The 25,865-nt window shown below is 32.2% G+C and overlaps 4 protein-coding genes across 14 annotated transcripts; 1 reads left to right on the forward strand and 3 right to left on the reverse strand.

The window, feature by feature from the left end:
• Positions 1 to 536: 536 nt before the first annotated feature.
• On the forward strand, positions 537 to 16,194 carry LOC140671532 (uncharacterized). 2 transcript variants are annotated; one of them, XM_072902862.1, is made up of 11 exons: positions 537 to 709; positions 9,145 to 9,266; positions 9,362 to 9,501; positions 9,590 to 9,719; positions 9,863 to 10,000; positions 10,064 to 10,240; positions 10,692 to 12,023; positions 12,608 to 12,771; positions 13,169 to 13,551; positions 13,646 to 13,915; positions 14,263 to 16,194. In XM_072902862.1, the coding sequence occupies exons 2-11, from the start codon at positions 9,150 to 9,152 to the stop codon at positions 15,642 to 15,644; spliced, it is 4,233 nt and encodes a 1,410-aa protein (XP_072758963.1). In that variant the 5' UTR covers positions 537 to 709; positions 9,145 to 9,149; the 3' UTR covers positions 15,645 to 16,194. The 2 variants fall into 2 exon arrangements, with proteins under 2 accessions (XP_072758963.1, XP_072758964.1); XM_072902863.1 differs by having other exon boundaries at positions 12,623 to 12,771.
• LOC140671533 (pickpocket protein 28) lies at positions 1,055 to 11,512 on the reverse strand. Of its 6 annotated transcripts, none has more exons than XM_072902867.1 (14): positions 8,646 to 9,067; positions 8,140 to 8,296; positions 5,696 to 6,136; positions 5,160 to 5,272; positions 4,956 to 5,078; positions 4,504 to 4,707; positions 4,237 to 4,348; positions 3,911 to 4,059; positions 3,555 to 3,756; positions 2,994 to 3,264; positions 2,454 to 2,571; positions 2,238 to 2,363; positions 1,710 to 1,801; positions 1,055 to 1,644 (listed from the first exon to the last, which is right to left on the reverse strand). In XM_072902867.1, exons 3-14 carry the CDS (start codon positions 6,014 to 6,016, stop codon positions 1,457 to 1,459), a joined length of 2,019 nt encoding a protein of 672 aa, XP_072758968.1. In that variant the 5' UTR covers positions 6,017 to 6,136; positions 8,140 to 8,296; positions 8,646 to 9,067; the 3' UTR covers positions 1,055 to 1,456. The 6 variants fall into 6 exon arrangements, with proteins under 6 accessions (XP_072758968.1, XP_072758967.1, XP_072758969.1 ...); XM_072902866.1 differs by having other exon boundaries at positions 8,140 to 8,460; XM_072902868.1 differs by lacking the exons at positions 8,140 to 8,296; positions 8,646 to 9,067 and adding an exon at positions 11,375 to 11,512.
• A 1,806-nt stretch (positions 16,195 to 18,000) lies between the features above and the next one.
• On the reverse strand, positions 18,001 to 21,743 carry LOC140671536 (uncharacterized). Its single transcript, XM_072902876.1, has 4 exons — positions 21,638 to 21,743; positions 19,698 to 19,732; positions 19,012 to 19,260; positions 18,001 to 18,634 (listed from the first exon to the last, which is right to left on the reverse strand). Exons 1-4 carry the CDS (start codon positions 21,639 to 21,641, stop codon positions 18,572 to 18,574), a joined length of 351 nt encoding a protein of 116 aa, XP_072758977.1. The 5' UTR covers positions 21,642 to 21,743; the 3' UTR covers positions 18,001 to 18,571.
• A 517-nt stretch (positions 21,744 to 22,260) lies between these two features.
• On the reverse strand, positions 22,261 to 25,863 carry LOC140671535 (X-ray repair cross-complementing protein 5). 5 transcript variants are annotated; one of them, XM_072902871.1, is made up of 14 exons: positions 25,676 to 25,863; positions 25,373 to 25,483; positions 25,058 to 25,281; positions 24,859 to 24,984; positions 24,684 to 24,762; positions 24,484 to 24,621; positions 24,216 to 24,399; positions 24,007 to 24,140; positions 23,780 to 23,923; positions 23,536 to 23,678; positions 23,204 to 23,455; positions 22,970 to 23,129; positions 22,496 to 22,659; positions 22,261 to 22,392 (listed from the first exon to the last, which is right to left on the reverse strand). In XM_072902871.1, the coding sequence occupies exons 1-13, from the start codon at positions 25,694 to 25,696 to the stop codon at positions 22,645 to 22,647; spliced, it is 1,731 nt and encodes a 576-aa protein (XP_072758972.1). In that variant the 5' UTR covers positions 25,697 to 25,863; the 3' UTR covers positions 22,261 to 22,392; positions 22,496 to 22,644. The 5 variants fall into 5 exon arrangements, with proteins under 5 accessions (XP_072758972.1, XP_072758973.1, XP_072758975.1 ...); XM_072902872.1 differs by having other exon boundaries at positions 22,283 to 22,381; XM_072902874.1 differs by adding an exon at positions 22,774 to 22,848 and having other exon boundaries at positions 22,317 to 22,659; positions 25,676 to 25,862.
• Between the last annotated feature and the right edge of the window lie 2 nt (positions 25,864 to 25,865).

Consider the following 25,865-nt stretch of genomic DNA (forward strand, 5'->3'; position numbering starts at 1 on the left):
TTAACAATGTCTCCTTAAATTCTGAAACTGAAAAAAAAGTCATTATTTTTGTATATTTTTCCTCTCTTTTCAATACTAATTTTTATAATAAATAAACTTTAAATGAATTTATGTTAAAATCGGTTATAATCTAGATCTAATTATTTTTTTTTAGAATTTATGTTTAATTGCTACTCTAAATATTTATTTCGGCATATAGAATACAAATATTCTTTGTTTTACAGAGATTTATATATATATATATATATATATATCTTTATATAGACTAAATATAAATTTCATCTTTTAAAAGTAAATTCTGCAATATCATCTGTATAGCTATCAGCTGTAACTATTTGTAATATCTGGTTTCTTTAGTTCGTTTTAATTTTTCCATAATAATTAAAACAGTATTAACGATTTAAATTATGCGCAAATCCTTATCTGCTCCACGTGATTGTAGCTAATTGGCTCCGATCACGTCGCGCACATCCAGCCAAAGCATACAGCTGACCGGCTCTAATGACGTAGACGTCGTGCGCATGAGGACGTGATATTAACCACGCGCAACTGTCATGGCGTCGTCGTGAGTGTCGGTATAGTCTCGACGAGATATTTCCACTCTTTTCTGGGAATACTCGGATTTCTTGACGTGACGTGATGTTAGTTACGACGTTACCTAATCATTGTTGAGACTAGCATCTGATTGAAGAGATTCGAGAACGCAAAGGTAAGCCCATGAGAACGAAGAAACACGAAGAGATTTCGTCACAAGGAAGCCCGGTTTCTTCCTTCTGCTTCTTTTTTTCTCGACATTTTAAATACGGATCATATGTTTTAAAGTGAATGTTGCCCGACCTTCGAATGACGAGTCGATTCGAAGGAGGAATCCGGCTTCTTCGTCAGTCGTTCGATTGACCAGTACAATTTCCGTGCTGAAAAATGTGACCGTGTCAATAAAGCACGATTTGATTGAATATTATTAGGACAGTGTTTGATAGTTTACGTTAATGATCTGTATGAAAAAACTCATAAATGTAGAAGACTTTTATTTAATTGCCAAAGTAACGAGAGTTTTTTTTCCTAGTTTTCGAGGCTTTTAAAACAACATGACATTTAATGCATTCTGTAAATTCCTTTATATTGGGGATCATTTTTAATTCGTTAATTGTTAATTCATATTTGTAAATACGATAATTTATTTTAATGTAATTATATTAACTCAATGTATCTTTTTTCACAGTTGCATGTTAGAGCCAGTCTACGATAGAGTCGTAAGAAATTAATCACAGTTGAATTTAAAGAATGATCGAACGTGATTGCTTAATTTGTTACGAGTTACGACTCGATCATAGACCAGGCCTTATTCTGTGATAAATCGAAAACCGTAAATATTTTTAATTTATTGAAAACATACACATTCAATATATTTTTTGATAATACACTTCATAATACGCTAAATCGGAAGAGACGAACTTCAGTTCGCGAATGGATAAATCACATTCCTTCTATCATCTAACGGATGTATCTGGAGCGTGATGGGTCTCTGTGATTCTCGACGATTGTGTAAACGACACCACAACCGCATAGTTGCAAAGTACACAATCTCCATGAATGACAGAAAACTGAAACCTAAAAAGAGACCCAGCAAGCCTCCTGTGCTTGCTGCAAATTTATACTGAATTGTACTTCATCATTCTTATAAATCGTCTTCGAGGTCGGATACTTACACAGAAATTCGGTGAATCCATAGAGTTCATTTTTTACGTATTTTGTGAATTGAGAGTCTACGAAGAATAGGTGAACTACCGCTGCATTTTCTCTATACAAATAATTTTAAGAATTAAAACGAAACGCATTACAAAAAAAAAAAAAATAGAAATATATGTATATGATAAAATTTACAAGAGCGCCTGTAAGTATATGACTCGTAATAAGAGCTTGGTACGAAAATAATATACTTACAGGGTATCCTGCATATACAAGGTATCCAAAAAATCTGACTCTATCTTAATAACGTTTATCAACTTAGCCAATTTTATGTTAAAGAGAACACAGGAGAGATATAATTGTTTGTAAATTCTTCATAGTCAAATTAAGTTTGTATTTAAGCTCTAATATTAAAATTTAATAAAATATAAAGAGAATTTAAAGATTATAAGAATGTAAAGATTCGCGAGATGCCTTGTATCTTCGAATCTAAATGTCAACCTGAACTCTTATTCATATTAATTTTTTTTCATAAATTAAATAATTACGTGAAATAATCTATATTCTTCTTCACGTATCGTTTATCAATGTTGAAGGACGATGTTAATTTATTCTGTGACAGCTCTATCCTATAACTAATTTCGTAGCAGCCTGGCCAGCAATTGCAGCTCGGTCTGCAAAATAAATAGGCACATAAAAGTTTATGAACGAATCGTGCGGCTTTTTTTCTCGTTAAAAGAATATCCAATTTCAAATAAACTCACACTTCTGTAATGTTTATTGGATTTAAATCCTCGTCATAGAGTTTGATTTCCATAGCTCGTCTGGCACGTTTAGCACATTGTTCATCTCTCTTGCCGCAGATCGGTGTATTCGCTGATTCTGCAAACAAACAATGCAGCTTATTGTTAGTAAATGCGCTAATATAATACAGAGAGATTGAAGTACTTTTTTTAATTTTGAAAACAATTTATAATCTACTTCTCGCATCTTTTAAATTATGCCTTAATGTTAGCATATATATAATAATAGTTTTAGCATCATATTTAAATATATCTCGTAATAATATTATGTAAAAATATATTTTTTATAATGTAATCTGTTTTTAAATAATATTTCAATGTATAATAAAATATTATATTTCTTAACCAAGTAGTTAAAAGATTCTGTATAAACAGGACTTTAAGAATCTTTTGACTACTTGGTTAAAAAATATAATAATATTTTATTACACACAGAAATAATATTATTAACAATGTATTATTACGAGATTATGTACGATTAACGATTAATGTGATAATTACTTGGCATGTAGTACTGCACGCAGTCGCAGATTTTCTGCGTAAAATTCGCCTCGCACTCCAGAATGCAATTCCTTTGCGTGTACGTCCGATAATAACGTAACTTTCTCTCGGCTGTAAAGAAGCATTTCCGTTTTTTCTGGGGTATAGAGATTATCGACGGGTTGGCAGTCGATATCCGCGGTCTTATAATCACCCGGGTCTCCTCGCCTGGCGTGATCGAGAATGAGAAATCGGCGATTTTCGGCGTCTCCACCGGATTGTGGAGCAGCATCTACAAAATTGATCGTATCTTTTAGCATCATTGTATATATTATTAGATTGGATTCGAAGATCAGTCGATACTCTTGAGAAAATAATTCATGAACTTTGTGAAATCTTCATGTACGAAAAAAACTCTTTGTTCATTAATTATTTTACAATTTTATATTTATATTTGTTTATTAATTATTAATTATATATTTCTCTAAACAACAAAAAATGCTTCTCTAAAATCTTTTAATAATGTCAACATTTTTGCTAAATAAAGAGGAAAATAACAAAGAGAGAGATTTATAGCGCGACCTTAAAACCCATGCCAGCGGTTGACGAACAATAATATTCATCTGCTTCCACATCAAGCACTAAAGTCAAACCATAATACAATCCAGAACCATACGGTCTCCATGGAATAACATCCGCCGGCATACTCGCGTCATATCCCTTTTCAGCATTCCAATCAACGCTGACAGATGGATACGTTATATTCAGGTCGGGCCAATCGTGTCTAAAATAAAATACCATCCCGAGTCACAAATTTGCTTTTACTCTCTCCCTCTATAGCGATTAGAAACTAAACTGTCATATAATATTTTCCATTTGTATACATCAAAATTACATAACGCATTTACACAAATTTGATTTAATCGAGCCTCACTCACGGATTATAGAAGAGATGTTTTCTGGTCACCGAGTTGAAATTGCAACAAATACCCTCGTCGGTCATCGTAGGATTAAAAATTCTCTCGCAATCGGTCTGATTCCCATGCCAAAGACAATAGTACAACATATCTGTGCATGGCTGAGAGACCTGAACAAAATAACGAAAAAATAAGCTGAGATAAAATATTCTAAATTATCAATTTTTCAAGAGATGACAGATGTAATTTTAATTTGCGTAAACAAATTTTAATCGTCTCAATGAATATTTTCTCAAAGCGTCTATTCAACATTCCATATATGTAAAAAATAGTATTACGCTACGTGCATTAATCATAAACCGCAGCATCCTGTTCCAGTTTATAGCCTGATCATAAGATCCGTTGCCTGTTTCCGAATTGCAGAGATCTTCCATCAGTATTTTATCCAAGTCGTCAGACCTAGAGATAAATATCGCACATCAAAAACGATTGCTCATATTAATTCCGTTAACAGTAGTTATGTATAAGTAATAATAATTTTTGTATTTATACATAGTTATGTTAATTTTATATTTATAATAGAATTATTGATAACGAATTAATGTGTACTTTACCCGCGTTCGATTCGTTTTGCTTCAGTCTTCTTGACATTGTTCATGTTGCAGATTGTTATGGAAGGAAAAGGAAATTCGTTAAGGGAAACTGGTTCGGGACTCAAAGAAATGATGATAGGTGATCCGTTCCATTTTTGATAGAGATAACAAATATAATATACAGCCATGCCCAACGCGATAGTGAACGAGATTATCCAAAATATTCTACAAAAAAAATATATTTAATATCCTAGAACATTGTTCAGTCTTAGAGTTTTGTTTATAGTAAGTAATTGTATAATTAATGACGTAATTTTGATATATATTAAAAATTGTTTCTCGGCTAAATTGCTAAAAATTTGTTTCAAATTTTCCTACTTCGCAAAATTCTAAACTCGAATTTTGCTAATTGTCAAGATATCAAAAATATGTCACACTATGTATTTTTTTATATATGTTTGCACGAATTTTACCTTTCTACGATTGACAATTCCGAGTTACCAATGTAACGCAAACCGTGAAGGGTGCTGTTCGTGCAATATTGCTTAGTAAGCTGACAGAGTTCGGTCAATAGTTGATGTTTCTTTTTCTTCGATCTAACAAAAGTAGATTAAACACAGAGTAGATTAAAGAACAAAGATATTGCGAGAATTTGATTTTAAGAGATTTGTCCATACCTTTCGATTTTTTCATTTTCTTGATCGTTGTTTCTAATCGCAATTGATTCTTTGTTCGCGAATAAGTTGTTATGTCTCGATCTCAGGGTAAAATCTTGCGATCGGTACATATCCTGAATATATAATTACGCTTATTGATGTTCATTTTTATGCATTGCGCACATCTTATTTTATGTATCATATATATTTATATTAATTATACATACATGATCAAAATAAGTAAAGTATAAAGATAAAAAAACAGGCAAGAAACTAAAGAAATTAATTTCGTTAAACTTGTTAACAAAACTTAATATTTTCTAATAATATTTAACTTGTACTATCTAAAAATATATTTTCCAAATGTATTTAATAAATTATAAAATTCTTTTTAAAGTTGTAGAATATTTTTAGATATCTTTGATTTCTTTGCTAAATTATTTTTTACACAAATACAATTTCTAATAATGAAAAAACAATTGTAATATTATTTGAATTGACAGAAGTCTCTTATTATTGCAAAAAATTGAAACATTTTTTAGACTCTGTTAATCTACCTTCGAATGATCACGGGACGCAAATCCCTCCAAACGTTGGGGCGGTCTGTAAGGATTCTGCAGGTGCACAGTGTTGATGGAATTATTAGCTTTCAAGTAATCGAAGGGCGCTCGGTCGGTGGCATTGTAATAATTATTCTCGATTTTGACATCCTTGGAATTGCGGTTGGAGGATTGCTTCGGCATTAGATGCGGATCGAATATTCTTAAATGGGCGAAATCAGGTGTTCTGTTTGAACTGATGTGAGTTAAAACACGCGCATCGTTCCACGGATTAAAAGTTGACTTGGTCTTTTCCTGCTCTGATGATGAATTCTTCATTTCACAGTCATGCTCTCCTTTAGCTTATTGTGATCGTATTTCATTCTTCGGCGAATACATTCTCTTATCAAGAGACGATTTTATGTTCCTTGTGACGTAGGTTGCTTTATTTCAGGTTGCCTTATTAAGTAAAATATTAGTTATTTATTTTTATTTGCATTCCTTTTTCAATACATGAATTGATTATCTTTTATCGCGCTTTTACTCAAGAAACTTATCCAACATAGGAGATTTAATAAAGAAGGATATTTTTTTGTGATAATTGTGAAGTTTTTCTTGATTTTTCGTACTTTTTCTTGGTTTTATCATATATTAATTTTTTTCATCATATGACTCGAATCGCAGTTTGTGAATTCTGTCAGATAATATTATCGCTCAATTACAAGATGGAAAAGCTCTTTCGATCCTGTCACCATGCTTTTTCAAACCACCCCCTAAGACGGCTGACAATTGACTGAGGTGTAACAATAGCGGTCGAGTATCCTCCCAACTTTAATGATAGGATACTATCGTATCGCAACCCCTTACCGCTATGCGTGTGCGCGTTTATAATCTTTCAAAGATAAACAATATTGTTCAATGTTTTTTCATACTAACAAGGCAGACATTATGCGACACGATCTTAAACTAAATGACGCAAACTGTCATAATTTTTTTTTTATTTAGCATTTAGCATTAATTTTAATGATAAATTCTTTGACATATTTGTTTTTCTTAAAAGAAACTTTTTGATAAAACCATCCTTCGTTTCGATTCTTAAATTTTAATTTTTTAAAAGTTAATATCAACTTCAGTGATTCTTGAAGAACCGTATTTGTCGTAACATACAATTAATATTATATTAGGTAATTATTTCTCTTCGAATTAGCCGTTTAATATTATCTGCGATATTTTTTATTGACGTGGGAAAAAACTAGCAAATATTATTTGAAGTATACAGCTATATTAATCTAAAATAATAGGGAAGGGATATACAAGATTGTGACTTATCTGTTATAAATATCTATTTTTTCATATCTAAGATGAATTATAATGTTTAACAATGAAACATAAAAGTGACGCTTTTTCTCAGTAATCGAATATATATTTATGATATAATCCATTAGTCATTATTTTAGAACTGCATTTCTTAAATCGTTATTATGACCACGAATAAAATTTAAAAAAAATAATATTCTTACGCGAAGAAGTGAAATGTCAGGTGTCAAATGTAGGTGTTATTGCGGTCATTTTAATTTTATTCGATCGGGAACAAGTTGTTTATCGCACATTAAACGATCACGCGAAAACTCCTGTTCCCTCTTATTTGGTACTTGTGTTCGAAGAATGAACATAATGCATAAAATGTAATTTTACTGTAATATGTGATGCATCTCTCTTTCTTTTTCTTTCACATTATTACAAAGCGTGGGCGTGTGAAGTACATGACAATTTATTATCACTGTTATGTCATTATCGATCATATCGGACGCGTATATCACTGATATAAAACAAGATAGATCGAAGCAAGTATAAAAGTGCATATGTATCGCGTGATTAGAAACTGTTATGCGTTTTAACGACGTAAGCGATATTTAACGACGTAAGCATCAGGACGTTCTCTTTACTTTGTGTGGGATTGTTATCCTTAAACAAAGATGATATTATTATTTAATAAAAGTCCGTGAATAAGTCTATCCCACGTCATTTCAGTCATATGTGGAATTTTTTGCAACGGAATATTTTTATTTATACTCGTCAAATACTTATTATTAAATTAAGATTTTATTTTTTTTTATTATGCATGATTTTAATTTCTAGAAAATATTTTTATTCCTAGAGAATAATATATTAAATATCTTTTTTTATCATGTTTATGCGACAATCGTGCACGAATTGCTAAGAATGCGCAGTAAAATAAAGCAGTTTATATTATAATATAAACTGATGTATGTTTAATGCAAAACGCTATATTCGACTTTATCATTTTTAAAATTTAAAAACAACTAATTTTAGACTTTATCATTAATGTAAACGTGCGCGACATATGATAGTATAATTAAAAAAACCATTTTTAAGTACTTTCAACGCGAGTTTCGACATTTATGTATATAAATAAGACGAATTGTAAAATAATTACAAACTTGTCTGCGTTTGTCCGATGGAAATGTTTCGTGACTGCCTCTCTAATGGATCGTCTCAACGTAATTACAAGACAAACAGTGGTGTTATCCTTATCGATGTTCAATGGCACCTTACACGAGTCGCGACCGGTCGGTTGTCCGGCTGATGGTCGTATATCTTCCCCGAAGTTCACAGAATAACAATGGCAATGATAATGTTTGTATTAAAAATATTAGTGTTAGGCAGCGAAGACAACATGTTCGATGAACATTGGGGGCCAATCAGCAATTTATCATCACACTTTGATTCGTCAAAATTGATGGTAATCAAATATGTATGAACTAAGTATTCACCAGGGATTAATTAATTTCGTTCATGCTAGTCAATAATAAATAAGCAATATTTTTCCAAAAAAGGAAAGCTACTGAATAATTCACATTAATTATAATAATGTGAGTTTTATGAGAGAATTTATTAGTTAACAAGATTATATATAAAGATAGTGATTATATGCAATATTATATACTTGAAATACGGAAACCTTCGTGAACAGCGGCGAGGTCGAATTTTTTCGAGATAACATTCTCTTTGTACAACAACGATACTAGGTCATCCTCGTTTGTTTTGCACTGACAATGTCATAAGCGACGATAATAATGATTATGCGCAAGTGACGAGAGATGTTCTTTTTAAATACACACTTGATTCTATCAACTCAATTAATGGCGTAGAATTCCTTGTGTATATTTACGATATCAATGAACTGTGATATTTCGTAACATTTCATTTTAATGTTAATCATGTAATTAATAATCATGTCGTGGAATTATACCAAACAGTATAAGAAAAAATGCAACAGATCTAGGACATCCTGCATTAATATAAATAATTTAAAAAATGCGATATACCTATATATATATTTTTCTGATGCAGAACCGAATAAGAAGTAAAGTTGATGCATAAATCTTGATTTTTAATTTTATGTGAATTTTTTTTATTAATAAATTGCATTGTTTTCATTATAGGCAAAATGTCACGCAAAAACAGAAAACAAAAATCGGAGGAGGAAAAGCAGAAAATAAACGATGGGGAGCAAGAGAATTTTTTCTCCGAGGAAATGAAGGAGGAGATAAAAATGATGTGGGAGGTAATTAGGATTATTATTTATAATTTATCCGAATAATTATTTATAATTATCAATAAATCTCGTCGGGTCATAAATCTCTTACGATATTCTTTCAGATACCACAAATTTTCCACTTTCTCCATCTAGCAAGAGAATCTCTCAATATACCTCCGTTCTCCATATACGAAATGGAGAGGATGCTGTTGATCCCGAGAGCATCGAAGCAACTGGCAAACATCATGACGTGTTTGCTAAGGTTATATTAAATTCAAGAGCTATACAATGATGTAAAAAAATGAAAACAGAGATTATATATTAAGCAAACGATTTTTTTCAAATTGTAGTTCCCCAATTACCAAAGCAAAGGTGCGCAAGGTGCCACCAATGCCGTATGCATTTTGGACCAATATTCTTACGCATAAGGTCGCGAGCTGGTTCAAAGTTTATCAGGCAAAGCACAAAGATGCAACCAAAGTGCGTATTTTCATAAATCCCCATTGCGAGTAATTGCTTATCCATAGTTTTATGTTGAGTATATTCACGGAATTTTGGAGACACATGTAGATATAATATACTCGTACATCACAGTGACCGGAGATATGAACAAAGATTTTTAGGTTCTAGAAACTATTGGCATCGAACCAGAATTTTGGAACGTTTTCCCCAACGCCTCAATATTCAATGGGAAATACTTTGAAGATTTAAGCTTTAGGCAGAGAATTTGGCTGCTGAAAACCGTCTGTGATACAATAATGGTAAGTTTGATAATTTTTGGAAAAGAAAAAATTTATTAAATTAAACACTCCTAATTTTTATAGCATACTAGAAAAACAGTTCAGGAAGATATAGCGAAACAGCCATGGGAAGATCAGTTTGAAACGCTTTTAGGAGTCGATCGTTATGGGACGAGATATATGTACTTTCCACAATTCATCCCAACTGATCTCAGAATTTACAGGCATTGTCTAGATAATAGAGTTTTGTCGACTGTCAAGGTAATTATCCTTTTGAGATCTAATACTTTTTTTTGTTAAATTATTAAAACTTAAAATTCTTTAACAAAATACTAAAAATACATATGCTGCGTTTTTTGTACAATTTTATCTATAGATAATAATAAATTTCCATTTTAACACATGGTTTTGGATCTGGTTTTAAAAGAATAATAATAGCATTTGATTCTGGAAATCTTTCAAAGAAATGTCATTTTTTATTGTTTTGTTAAATTATTTTATTTTATTTTATTATCACGATTATCACATTCTTTGATACGTTATTGTGAAAATTTCAGAAGAAAGTTTATTTCTTTTACTTTAGATTGCAATAGCAGTGTCTTATAGTACAATAAACACTCGGTATATCTCTAATGGAGAAAATAAAATATATTTTATATAAAACTGTGTATATCTTATAAATATGTTAATAATTGTACTATATATGCTGTAGCCTGTCAGACCAAGAGAAGAAACGGAAACAGGCAAGTTAGTCGGCGCAAGATTGAGTAGATATAAACAAAAAAAAATGGAATCTTACAATAACTCATCGGCTCGCAGATCAACCAGGCACAGTAGTATCAAGAATAACGACTTGAATTATAAATGCTATGATAGTAGCGCAAGTTCGTTAATCAGCGAGGATACAAATTTGAGTAATACGAGCACATGCACTAATAATAACATAAGTTTGAACACTATAAATAGAAAGCGTTGCAGGAGTTTGTCAAAAATGTCCGAGGAAAGTGCGCTGTCAAATGCAAGATCTAGTGGCTACGATACCAATACTTCTAGTGATAACAAGTCTGTGGACAATGAATCGTCATCAGTGTTCAAAGGTTTTGTTAACACTCAAAATGATAATTGTGGTATAGGGATAATTAATGAAATGTTAGATGACTTGAAATCGGAAATCGACGAAGAAAGAAGAGCGAATGAGTGTGGGAGCAATAGTAGCGAATTATCACAAGAAATAAAAGCACATAAAAATGCAGATTCTTGTGAAATTTTAGCTGTTGAAAGAGATGAGAATGAGAGGTTGAGCGATAATTTATCCAACAGTTCAAAAACGGACGATGAGAAACTAAATGACATAATTAGTGCTGAGAATTCTAAGTTACCTGAAAGTGTACATACCAAAAGTCTTTCTGCCAGTGATAATGTAAGTGATATTTCAATATTGACGTCCAAATCAGATGACCAGAAGCTGAGTGAAACAAAGACTAGTAGTAGTAATGTTATCATGACTTTGAATGACTCACTTTGTGCATCTCCTTCTATTGATGATAGTGTATCATTAACTGAAAAAATTACTAAATTTGCCTTTCATGTAAACAAAGTCAAAGGTTCATCGATAATAAAAAGATCAGACTATCCGATTGATGGAAGAAATTTAAGAAAAATAATACAATCTCGATGTAAAGTGGGAAAAGAGCACAACAATGAAAGAAAAATTGAACTGATAAAATATGAGAAATTGGAAACAGATGAGATAGATGAAATGGATAAAATAGATGAAACAGAGGAAAAAAATTACTCTGCGAATGAGCTAGACTTACAAGAAGATGTAGAATCTGATCTGGATAATTACACAAACAATTCTAATACTGGTTATAATTTGAGAAGCTCTAAGGATCCAAAAACAGATGAGTATAAGAAAAATTTTGACAAGATGTTATCTGATCTAGGGGCTTCTGATTTTCGACTAATAGTCGACACTGTGGAAGGATTAAGGGATCTCATTAACAGTTTCTCAGAAAGTACTAATTCAGAAAACAATATTACAGTAAGTTTGATACACTTAAATTACAAAAAATAAGGAATAATTATGTAGCCTATTACGAGCTAAACTGTGAGTGAACAGTGTTTAAATTATGTATAGGTCACATTTATTAAAAGAGCTTATAAAAGTGAGAGGTTTCGACGCTAAAAAAAACAAAAACGGACTAAATAAAATTGATGATTTGACAGTTTTAGATAACATGTATTTTCCGTTATTAGAGTCTATAATGTTGTTTGTCTCTCAAAGTACATGTGTCTTCAACACTCTATACATATATGAATAAGGGAATCGTCCCTAATACATATATGAATTAGGGACGATTATTTACAATCTCATTGTCGGAATAACAATACAGTGCTCAAAATATTTTGAAATATGTCACGACTCAAATCATAACGGTTTTAAAAATGTGACCTATACATAATTTAAACACTGACTGTTTATCAGTTTAGTTCGTAATAGGCTACATAATTATTCCTTATTTTTTGTAATTTACATTAACAAGTTTTGTCATTTTATATTTATATATTATAAATTGATATACTTAATATTTTCATTTATAATATTTCATGTTTTATTTGCTAAAGAATCGGCATTTACAGATAGATATTGCTCCTCAGTGTGAAATAACATTGGTAGAGAACTTAACCGAATTATTAAATTTCCTCGAACCAATAGAAGGAGCTTTGAAAGATACAATGCGAAAAGCGAGAGCAAAACTTCAAAGGGAATGGTCTAATTTTAAGGAAGGGTATGTATATCAACAGCTTCCATATTTTAAGGCGCGAAATAATTGGATATTATTTTTCAAAATATCATACATTGTCACACATTGAAACAATTGTAAAAACATATGATGAATGAAAAAGATTTTGGAAAATATTATCTCACTGCATCTCATTTAGCTTTATTAATGCAATGTTTCTTCTTTCCAATTAATAACGTCGCGTATATCTTTTTCCTATATATATAGCCTTCTATCGTTGTAGTTTAATTTTCATCTTTTATCTGGAGAATTCGAACTACCTGACGCCTCTTGAGATTGCTACAATCCATGTGTGATATACAATGTGGTCGCTGTATTCTCTTCTGTAATATTAATGTCTTTGTCGAGCATATATGGCAGACAAGTTGATGGTGTGTTGTAGCAATGTGGAGGATCAGGACTCATCCAGTGAGGGTGGTCTCAACTCTAATTGGTGGGTTCTTGGATCGCAGGGCAGGGATCCACTGTCAAGTTCCGGAGATGCAACGTTACAAACGTTACCGCAACTTACCCTATCCTCACTTGGCACCCAAAGCAGCCAGCAACAGCACCAATCAACCGAAGGCGAAAACACGGTCGAAAATTCCGAGCAAAGTCGTCGTGAGAGTCGGGAAGCGAGTGGTGACGAACGGTGGAAAGGAAACGGCGACAAACAATCGGATGTTGAAGTGTCATCGACAAGAAGAAAGCAAGTTGAGGAGGGAGGAAAAAAGCAGGAACTTAACAAGCAACCCGGGGAAAACGAAAGTGCGTCGAATGACGAAGGTAATCCTCTTCGTCGCTCCTCCATTTTCCGGCAATTGTCTTACGTGTTTTTCGTATCAAGAACAACGCAATACATTCTTTGCAATCCTTCCAGATACGGAGCAACAAACGCGACGAGTATTACGAACGCGCGGAGTTTCTTCATACACAGAACAATTATATTCAGACGACGAGAGCGACGAGAACGAGTTGGAGGAATGGACCGACATTGAGGCAGTCTACGCGGCTCCCGGCGCACAGGACGATACATCCGCTTCTCACTCTTCTCCGAAAGTCCGACACGTTGACGATCAGTCGGAAGAGGAGGACTCAGACCAAGATTGGATTCTACCGGGCTCTCGCAAAAGGAAAAATAAACGTCCGTGTAAGTGTCGAATGTTCGAGAAAATTTAGACTGTCTCTTATTTTTTTATTTAATTTAAATTTTTTTATTTTATTTAATTTATTTTTTTATTTTTATTTAAAATTTATTTTTATGTGATAAAAGTTTACTTATTACTAATTCATTAATTTATTTTATTATAAACAGTTGTCATTAATAGAGAAATCTAAAAATATCTAATCATCTCTGATTCAATTCTCTTGTAACTTGTAATATATTTTTTATAATAAAATACACTATTCAATAGTAATGAATAAACTCTTTCCGTCTAAACTCTTCACAAAACAAAACAAAAAAAATAAATTTTAAGTTTATTTATTATTTTACAGCTGCCAATCGAAGGTTAAAATCATTTCAACACAAGGTGCAGAGCATCACGGAGAATACGTCTCAGAACAATGTGGCGTTTAGTGTACCTCATCTCGCGAATGCGAAAATTAGCAAGGATAAATTTAAGGTTAAACTCAAAAGTAACAAAGAGACAACAGAGTTCGAGAAAACGCGTGGCTTGCAGGGTACACATGATGGATCTAATACTGTTGTGTCCACCACGAACAAAGTGGATCCTAAGCGAGCAGTGTCTACCACGAACGCGGTCTGTAAATTGGAATCTGTTGAAAGTGTGCACTCAGAATTAGATATTAAAGATGAAGGTCCGATCTATGAATCCAATTCAAATCACTATGTACAAAACAACTTTGGATTCGCGAATCAACAGCAAAACTATTATTACGTGATGCAACAAAATCCTGGAATCGCCGCGGGAGAAAACGTCATGTCTCCACTAGGAGCTCCAGTGATGCAACAGAGTGTGATTGTTCAAGGAATCGCATCACCGCAGGTTCAAGGCTATTATGTGCAACCAGGCCCGCAACCGAGTTACGTGATGCAGAATTCACAGACAAATTTTCTACCCGCTGCTCAACAGCAACCCGTCTTTCAACAGCAAGATCCACAGATGATGGCGACCCAACCATATGTCAACAGCGTGAGTTATGTACCCTACGTGGTAGCTACGAGTACACAGCCTCAGGAATATATGGTCGCACCAATGACGAATCAGCAAAATCCATTAAAACCGCAGAATAGATGCAATCAGAACAATAGATACATGACGATCTCGCGACAGAACTCGCAGCAACCTAATAGTATGATAATAAGAAGCAATAACACGCCTGTCAGAGATATTTGTCAAAAAACTAGCAGCTCGAAACCCGCAAGAGGCAACGTTCCTCAACAACGTACATCTAAAACAACGCCGCAGCGGAGAGCACCACAGACATCTAGCACGAAGAACAGCGGCCAGAAGACCACATCTCTCATCATGCTCAGCGATAGCGACGACGAGATAGAAATGATCATCACCGAGAAAACTAGTACCCTAGAGAAAGAGGCTAGACTGAAACAAGCTTCGAGAAATGATAATGAATCTAGGCAGAAACCTGTAATCACTTCGGACATCACTGTCGCCTCGGCGAAGGGCGTTATTCCGCCGCAGATCATTCAGCGAATGAGCCAAGGTGGTATATCCATTACACCAGTAAAAACTACACCTCCGCCACCGACAAACGCAAATACGCAATTAGTGGTAGTCGTGAACGAGACCGGAAGCCACTATGCTCTGGCACTACCTAATGGCAGCAAGCTCATACTTACTCCGGAGCAAGTGGCACAAATCAGAGCCTCGAATGGAGGAAAATTGATCTTGTAAAATTGATCGTGTAATAATATCATCCTGTTAAACTACATGTCTCCGCTTTCCTTTTTGATTCATCATGTTTGAAGATATTAAGATGTGATATACTTGTGAATAACGTTTTTTAAGTATCATGTTTTTCAACTTGTGTACTGTCAGAGAATGTTATAATTTGATGAAAGATATATTTATGCCTATTAGTAAATAATATGCTTAAAGTAAATCGCTAATAGAAGAGATATCCTTCGTTACGTGATGTACAATTTTAATATTGTTTTTTAGTTTTTATTAATTCTTTCTCGCGCTGTGGGTACACACAATACATATATATATATGTATCCGGAAATTGGTATCCGACTTTAATACTGTCTTACGGTGAATAGTTGACAAAAGAGAATGTTACATCTTTAGAGTAAGTCTCAAAGTTTTGCAAAAAGCACAGCAAATGAAATATTAATACCCGTATTTCATAGAAGAAATGGCTCTGTAGTAACAATTGATTTTTACATATAAACCATCATGCAAAAAATAAATTATAAAATACATGGAATTTGAAAAATTATCATCGGTTCTTATTTGCTTGTACATTTAATACCATAAATAATATTTAAATAATAGTTAAATAATTAATATCTTCAACTAAAGTAGTATTAATTAAATTTCAACCAAGATATCTCTGCGCGCACGGGCCTTTATTCCACACTTTATACGTATATATGCTCAACTTATATATATATATATATATATATATATATAAATTACTATAATTTATTTAAATTGGAGAAATACTATTTTCTTAAATATCATCCTAATAAATTTACATCTATTATCGTCATAATATAATATCAAATATTAAACACTCTTTCATTTATTGATTACAGTTAACAATGTACAATAATGGGATAATATGTCTTAAATATAGTACTCTCTATATACTTATATAAGTTACAAACAAACGCTTTTTAATCATGTTACGAAAATAATTTGACTATTAGAAAAAAAAAGCGTGTTCAAACTAAACCACAAATAGGAACGTTAAAATGGCACGATTCCGATAATTTTGGCGACACAACAATATTTTTAGCTATTTGTTTGCAGCAAAACATAATACAAAAATTTCTAGAACGCTCTTTATTTTACCCCGAGTTATTATATATAATACTTGACATTCAAGTTAAAAGACAAAATTGAACAAAAATTATTTTCTAAAAACTAATCGAATTATTTTCAAAATTTTCAGAAACTGATAAATTTAACTATAATAAACTTTTTTAAACAACACAACAAATCTTTGCTATATTAAATTGATAAATCTATTACAAATAGATAAAAAAGAAAGTTTTTTTTTTTCATTTCAATATTCAAAATATCCTTACAAAATATTCTTGTATTCGTATCATCAAAATTATCAGCATCTTCTCATTAAAATCATTTAACACAAAAATATATCAGAAATAAATGGTAACAAAAATATAAGCAATCAGCAAGCGGGGCCGGCCCGATTGATTGTACAAAAGTGGTACGCAATTCTCGTTAATTGAATTACAGGAACAAGCCATTATTTTTTTTTATTGCATCCTGGATATATAAAGTAGCAAATGTTCTGTCGCAAACATTTTCAATTGCATTCATTGACATAAATTTACCATCGTCCTTGAAATGACATTGCCGCTCTCCTCTATACTTGATTCTTTCGTGCGTACGGTAAATCCTTCTCGAAGGCCAAGAACTTGGACAGGTGTGTCCCGTTATAAGGCGTGTCGCTCCCCGGCGGATGAAGCCTCATCTAAAACAAAGGCTGTTCGTTAGATAATTACAACGATTTATTAGCGGAAATAATTGATTCAGATTGTAATTTACATTTTCCTTCACGCTTGATGTAGGTGATCAATTATTTATCTACATCTGAAGGATTACGTACCACGTATATTTCTGACTTTCGATGTATTCCTCGACATTGTGACAGAAAAAACGATGAAATAATATAAGGAACAATATCTATTTTGCAAATATTTTATTTATTTATATATGATATAGAGTATAGAGGTAACGATTAATAATTTTTTTTCGAAAATTATAAAAAAAATTGCACAACTTTGATCTCCTTTGTTAACTTGCGAGATTCTGATCACATATTTTTTTTCTTTTATACATTATTACCAATTATTAAGTGCGATCAATTCCTTTAGAGAATAATATTCATGACTAATCATTTTTTCTTAACAACATACGTTACAGAGTAAATGCCCTGGCAATAGGTATTTGATAATAGATTTGCTAATATATGATTGACATATAATTAGATCCAGATATATGAAAACAACTATGCACTATATTTTCTGAAGCTTCATCAAAAAGGGTTAATCAGCAATTACCCAGCTTAGCCATTGCAGTTAGTTTTATTAATTATGTTATAAAAATTAATTCTCCCTAAAAAAGGAAGCTTTAAAAACGTAGAGCATACTCAATCATTCGTTATTTCTCGTACTTTATATCAAAGATAAATTTGTAACAAAATTTTGAATTGGAGTATTTTCGTATTTTTACAATACATTTCGCTCGTGTTAATTATTCCTTTATTATCCACTTCTTCATCGTGAGTATTTCATGCGCCAATAATTTGGCTATTGGTATATCATTAGGAGCATATGTGTGTAATGTATAACAAATATGAAATACGAATAATAATTACTATTATATATATAATATGAAGAAATGGATAATCGATATTTATGCAATAATCACGAGTTATCATGTTGTCGACATGCTAATTGTAAGTATTATTTTATACTATAAATATTATTATTTATAAATGTTGAGAGCTCCTTTCTTTCGTCGATACAGCAGCCCCGAGCATTAGTATGGTGTAGCTTTGATTTTATTTGGGTTTTATGATTTGCGTGCGCGTGGATCGCGGCTGTGCAGCATCATTTCCGTTTTTTCTATTTCTCGACGTACTCGTTGTCAATGGCTTTCGTATCCCCATCTGGATTACTGAATCGCTTCTGTAACGAAAAAAAAAACCGACACCAATCCGTTACACGCGACAATGTTACCATAATGGCATGGGTCGAGCAAATTATTTTTTTCTTAATTAACAATAAGTTAATAATTAATCTTGATCCGCGTGCAAGCTTTTATAGCATCTTATTCTAGCCATATTAGCGATTAACATTTTAATTAAAAGTCTAGGCATTTTGTAAACTTTTATCTGAGGAGAGCACTATCTTTTTTAACATATCTTGTATAAACTGATTAAAATATATTCTCTCTAAATTATTTCACTTTTTGATATATGTGTGGTAGTAGTTTCTTTATAAATCATATAAAGGGAGCATTTTTTTGTACAGCGATTTACGGGAAAGATAAATTTAACACTCACCATGATTCTGTACTTTTCCTTGCACGCGTACTCAGTTTCGTCCACGTCATTATAACAGTCGCTCTTGTAATCCTCCGGTATCGGGCGACCCTCGAATTGGCAAAGCCTAGAGAGCGGCCTCGCCTTGACCAGCATTTTCTCGAAGCCGATCGGCTTGTGTTGCGGACAGTAAAACACATCCGGAGTATTCTTGTCGAAGACGATACTCTTGCGCATTATATCTCCGCATTGTACCGCGACGAGAAGTGCCTGAAGACATAAAGTGATTATGAGTAAAAATAATTCTTTTTAAAATTTTAATGTCGCGTGTGATTAACGGGACATAAGTTTTTGATATATAATTTTGAAAATTATAAATTTAAAAAACATTGCGCATAGAATTAGAAATTATATTCGCTGCCACTGATCTATATGTTTAACGCAAAATTACCGCAATGATTATTTTAATTTTATGTTAGCAAGATTTCGTGCTTATTTCAAGAATTAGCAACCGTAATTTTGATTAATTAACTGCGCTTCCTATCTAACGCCATGAATCATTTCTGCACAGAAAATTCCCACGCTAATAATATGTGTGTGTATGCGGAGAAAATGATCGGGTTCCGAGAACAGGAAGCACATAAGAAAATGCATTCAGGAGTGTGCATGTGTCTCACAATGAAACGAATGAAAGTCCGACCACTTACCGCGAATATGACGAGGCTGCAGACGTAAATGTTCCCTGTAAAAAAAAAAAAAAACAAAGTAAAAAAGGTGAGACAACGCAGAAAATCAGTTACGCAACATGGTGCACCAATAAAAAAAGGAAAAGAAAAACTAGAGAAAGGATCCGGAATATTGTCCGGTAACGATCGGAGTTTGCGCAAGTAAAATACTTCGCGATTCTATCATTAAAAAGTATATTGCGAGAATATAAGAAAAACATATAACATTGATTCCTGGAGATTCTAATTTTTATATTCATTAAATTATATTTCTTCTTTTATTTATTTTTTTTTTTTTGATGCGTGATTGAAAAATTATTCAAATAGTTAAATAAGAATTTAAATGATAATGCGAATAATTAAATGATAATTTCTTAATTAATTATATTTAATAAGGCAGTTTGTCCTTACATCTTTTCGTAAAAAAACTCATTTACAATCACCTTCAGATGTCCGTAATTGAGATCTAGATTTAGATAATTTCTTTTCTATAGTCACATAATTGCGATTACGAGTCTCGATAAAAGCGACGTACATCTATTTTTTTTCCCTCCCAAGGCAATTAACATACGCAAGTTTCCACACTTTTCTATTCTAGGTCAGTGTTTACCGTCGCAAGCATATCTTTTCGCATCGCGCGTTTGTACGTGTATTTTTTTTCACGGCCAACGGCCAGAGTCAGCTCCGAAGCGTCACGAAAGGTTTCTCTTATTTCACGCTGACCCAAAATTAATCGAAGCGTCTCGGCTTTTTAACATTATCATGACTTCACGAGACTTTCCCCGTTATTTGCGCAATAGCATGTATATATGTAGCGTGTCCTGATCAGTTACAATCAACGTACTGGAATAAATTCACGTCACACATCGCTGTAAGAAATCTCTCTACGGGTCAGGAAATACAGGCTTATTATTCTCTTATGTCAAAAAAAAGTTTGGCTTTTATTTATTAAGATAAGCATTTATTCGAAGAAGAAATATCATACCACAGATGTCGATAAGTTGATGAAGATACACGATTGCATAATGTTGCAAATATACACTGCAAGATACATTCTACCGTGACATTTTCACCGCGAGAGATTTATCCGTAGTATTTCACGCAGCATCCACAAATAAAGTAGATAATAATAGTTGTGTGATTTAAATTTAACGGTCAAGATATTTGTTTTACTTTTTCCCGCATATTCAAATTATCCCAAACTTGACTTGAAATATTCTTGAAATATTCATCAGATTATTTTCGTTACGCTTAAAATGCCTTAGGTTTAACATATTTTTTTTATGTGGAATTTTGCTAATTCCATATACTTATTTAGCAAAATAATGGATAAACAGATAAATACATTAAAGATTCAAAGTCGAGAAATGGAAAGCAGCATCTAAAAACATTATTTTAATAGTGTATAAAACATAATTATATGTGTATAAAGTATTAAAAAAAAGATACGCCTTTATTTAATCTAAAGGCTTATGTTTTACATAACTTAAATTTTTTTAACATTTTAATATCCAGCAGAGGAAATTGTCAACAGTCGCTCAAGATAATTTGAGATACTTGCAATAATATCGAAAATCTCTTAAAAATATCCAAAAAATTTCTAATCACATATTTGAAAAATGAGAATGAATTTTTTCTTTGATATCTTTATGTGTTTTAGATGGTTTTTATCCGACCACGAATCGTTGTAAAATTGTTCGAGCGTGAGGAAACATGCTTAAATTTACATGATGATGACGCACACACACGAATATACGCGTGCTCGAGGATGGATCTAAGATCGTTCTTCGCGACAGGCGAGTAAAAAATTCCAGCGAGGCGCGCCACAATGTCCTGTTATCCGATATTCGATATCAGGTGGGAATTATGCGTAGGTATTGAAAAGAAGTCAGCCGGAGTCAGCCAGGTCTCATTCGACTTACCCATGCTGTTCTCCAGCGGCGGACGTTCGTTCAACAGGTGTTGATCCTCACGACGCAGCGTCTTCTCGTCGACTGAACCGCGGCGTCCTCTCCGCTCGAGGACCGTTCTTCAGATAGCACGCTATGGTCCCACATCCGGGGCCTTGTGCATAAAAGGAAAGGAGCCCTGGCGAAAAGAATTTAATAGTAAAATATCATTATAAAGAAATATTTGATTTATATTTTAATTAAATTTAGAATATATATATATATATAGATATATATCTTTTACTATTGCAATATAATCAAATTCAAATAAGTTTAATATTTATTTTTATTATTAAACATATATTTATATTGACGTATAAAATGATGCTCAAATAAGTAGCCTGATCTTATAATTAATTTCAATATTTTCCTTAGTAAAAGTATCTAATTTAAATATATATATATAAGATATATATCACTTTGATTATTTTTTAAATATTTTGTAAAATAAAAATATGTGAATATAAATATATGTATAATTATACATATATCATTAAATTATTGCGCTTAGGGTCTTAAAATACCTTAATCCGTCGCTGATTATATAGAGTATCTCAAATGTAAGAGTCGTCGACGAGAAATGCGCGTTTCATAAGTAATCGACGATCTCTTTCCTTTTATAGATGTAGGCTAAATCGCCGTCATCTTCGCGAAACGAGTCGATGAAATAATTCAAGAGTTAAGTGAATGAAGGCGGTATATTTTACAGAAACTGATCTGCAAGTGTACTATACACACGTAAAGGTTTTCTCGAATAAAATTATACGCATATAACATTAATACATAAATTCGAAAATCCAAATCCATATTCGACTACTTAATTAAACATACCGTATAGTAGTGTAACGTTTAGATGTCAATGAATTTTTGGTAAATCAAGGATAGGAAAATGGTAGGCGTTATGTGGGCAGGCAGCCTCGTCTTTCTTATTCAGCGGTAGCGTCATCGTTACTGTTAGCACTTTGAGAAAATATCAAAAGTCAAAAATTACAGTTCTGAAAAAAAGTAATATACATTTTTTTTTACTAAATATCAAATATATTACATATACATACACACGTATAGATATTTATTCTCATTAAAAAATATATTTCTAAAAAGTTTTTTACACTGCATAATTCAAAAAACAAAGTTGCAAGGTGAGTATCAAGATGATTCCTGCCAGCAGTTTTCTATATATCACCCTGTAATAATATTTATAATTTTGTAAAATTATAAATATAACCTTAAAATTATAACGTTTTACTATATATGTATATATTTGAAAAATGCAGTTAAATAATATGAAAGTTTGTATATACTCACAATATCATCAAAATCAAAATTGCATGCATTAGAAGTCATATTCTTTGATTCATCATTATTGTCTTTTGTAATATCCTTTTCATCCGTTTTAACTGACTGCATCATGGATACATCACCGTTATCAGATTGCTCATTATCTCTCTCTTTCGATTTTTTACGTCTAAAAAAATGTATATTCATTATATTAAATTTGCAATAAATTACAAGTTTTAATTTTGATTGATAATTACTCACTTCCTACTATTAAGAGGCTGCTTCTTCTCTAAAGAAAACAAATTTTGTATCCTTTCTGCAACTGGTTTACATTTTTCTCTCACAAATTCGGGTTGTTCTAAAAGATTTTTTACATCATCAGCAATAGGTGGCAACGGTTTGTCCGGCTTAAGCGCGCGAGCTGATAGCATATCCCACATATGTTGCGCTCCGAGATCTGGCATATATCCCGGTAGATATTTTTCGCTAACATTAGTTGTCTCATCATCGACACTGTGAAAAATTCAATAGAATATTAATCGTATTACTTTATGATTTATACTGAATATATATTTACTATATTTCACACTTACGCGTCGGGCAATTCTAAAGATGTTAACAAATCGTCAATAGCATCGTTTTGCTCCTTCGACAATTGCTTCATTACAAATTTCAAGGGTCTCTGCGCTATCGCACCATAATCTCGCTCGAAAGGCAAGCCAATCTCAATAAGACACTGACACAAACATACCATTATACATATATAACATAATATTAACATAATATTATTTGATAGGAGTAACAGTAAAAAGTAAGAAATAATAAAAAGACTCTCACCCAAGGTTCATTCGGTACATCAACACTTGGAAATAATGCGACCATGTTAGCTTCAGTGTTTGCTCTATAGATCTTCTCCACTATAGCAACTACATTTTTGTCAACCATGGCTTGCACCAGACTATAAAATGGCGCACTTACCGACTGTAAAGAATTTATTATTCATTTTTTTATTCCCAAATCAGTATGTCTTATAATAATTACTAGAAATAACTTTGCTATTGTACCTCGTTGGCCGGTACGATAACGTACGTGCCATCCGACAGCCAGTATTCCATAGGAATGTTTTCTCTTGCAGTGAAACCATGTATTTTATAACATTTTTCGTTAGTTTTGGGAGTCATTGCCTGCTTAGCCTCGTCTACAATCGATATATTCCATCAATCGTTCAAATCTATTAGTAGGGCAATATACTACAAATTAAAGCGTAAGTTACCCGAAACCGGAATAGGCTTGCCACCGTACACATAACCACGGATAATATCCTCTTTTGTATGAACAGTTCTATTGTTATCCGTCCACTGTGCGACGTTCTTAATTGGCACTTCCTGATCAGGCATATCGAGTGTACTTGTCTTACCTATCAGTATCATTTCTGGTAACTTTACTTCTGTCGGCATCTTGTAACATAAATAATACATTATATATTATATAAAATATAATGTTACATATATATTAATTATTTTACATAAAGTTAGTTTTACTTTGGAAATTCCTGCAATTGGTATGTGAAAGTTCCCCAATTCCATCTGACAGTACCATGGCATAGGTTTAGTCGACGGCCGTTTATAAAAGCGTACATCTGACATAGCACTTTCAAAAGTGAAATATAGACCATTAATCTATAAAAAATATTATTTTACATATTCATACAAGATTGATTTATGTCATTCTTTGAAATTACCTTTCGCAAAACAGTCATAAGTAATGCTTCACTAGCTGTTTGAGAATCTTCATCTATATTATTCAGTGCTCTTTCTCCGCTGCAATATATCATACAATATTTTTAACTTCTAATTATTAACTGATTAATAACTGTCGATCATATAAAGTCAAGGAAATTAATTCATTGAACATACATTGCTATGAGCGAAATTCCCTCTGAACTTAATGTCTTTGCAATATCATCCATTTGGAATTGATTCACAACATCCTCTTCCTCATTGAAATCAGACAGCAACATTATTTTCCTTTCAGATTTGTCTCTGAAATAAAAAACATAATAAATTTGATATGTTTAAAAAGAATCAAGACTTTTTGTTATATTATTATATTTACAGGCATTCATGATTGATATATTGAACTGCAGCATAAATTGCTTCCATCCAAGAACAATTCTGATTGGTGGTTTGTAATTTCTCGATGCTTTCTATTAAATCCCAATTTCCAACTTGCATACTACACAATTCTTGTATATTATCTAATTCTGTAATACTGTCAGCCTTCTTGTTATCTGATCCCATTAATATCACTCCTACTTCATCTTTTGGACGTAAAAATATCTGGACAGAATTATATTTTTATAATTAAAAAAAATATAAGTACAATATAGAGAAATACAGATATAACTAATCGTATGATAAAGAACTGTACCTTCTTTTGAATAATGTGTTTAAGAATAAACTTTCCTTTATCTAGCAACTGTGAATTGCTTTGAGTACCATGACGAACAATCCCGATGTTTAGAAGAAAAACTATACTTTCCTACATAACAAAAATACAAAGATTTAAATTTATTAGACAATAAAATATTTTCCAATATAAGTAAAATTTATTTAATATAAGTTAATAAACAAATATGTAACTTGTATTTAACCTGCCAAATAAGAAATCTTTAAATAAATATTAAGATACACACACATATATATATATATATATGTGTATATATACATATACCTTTAATTTTTTCGGTGGCATTTTTCTGTAAATGTTATTTTAAATCTATACACTTAATATTCGTAATAACAGCGAGAGAAAACTTTCCTCTGATAAAACAATTATATCATTTATCTCAACGAGAGATTCCCGGGATTCGTAGACGTAGACATCGTAGAGACGTTTGAATGTTCGTTGACAGCGCCTCTGC

Source organism: Anoplolepis gracilipes, chromosome 12, assembly GCF_047496725.1.
Source record: "Anoplolepis gracilipes chromosome 12, ASM4749672v1, whole genome shotgun sequence".
NCBI classification, from domain to species: domain Eukaryota; kingdom Metazoa; phylum Arthropoda; class Insecta; order Hymenoptera; family Formicidae; genus Anoplolepis; species Anoplolepis gracilipes.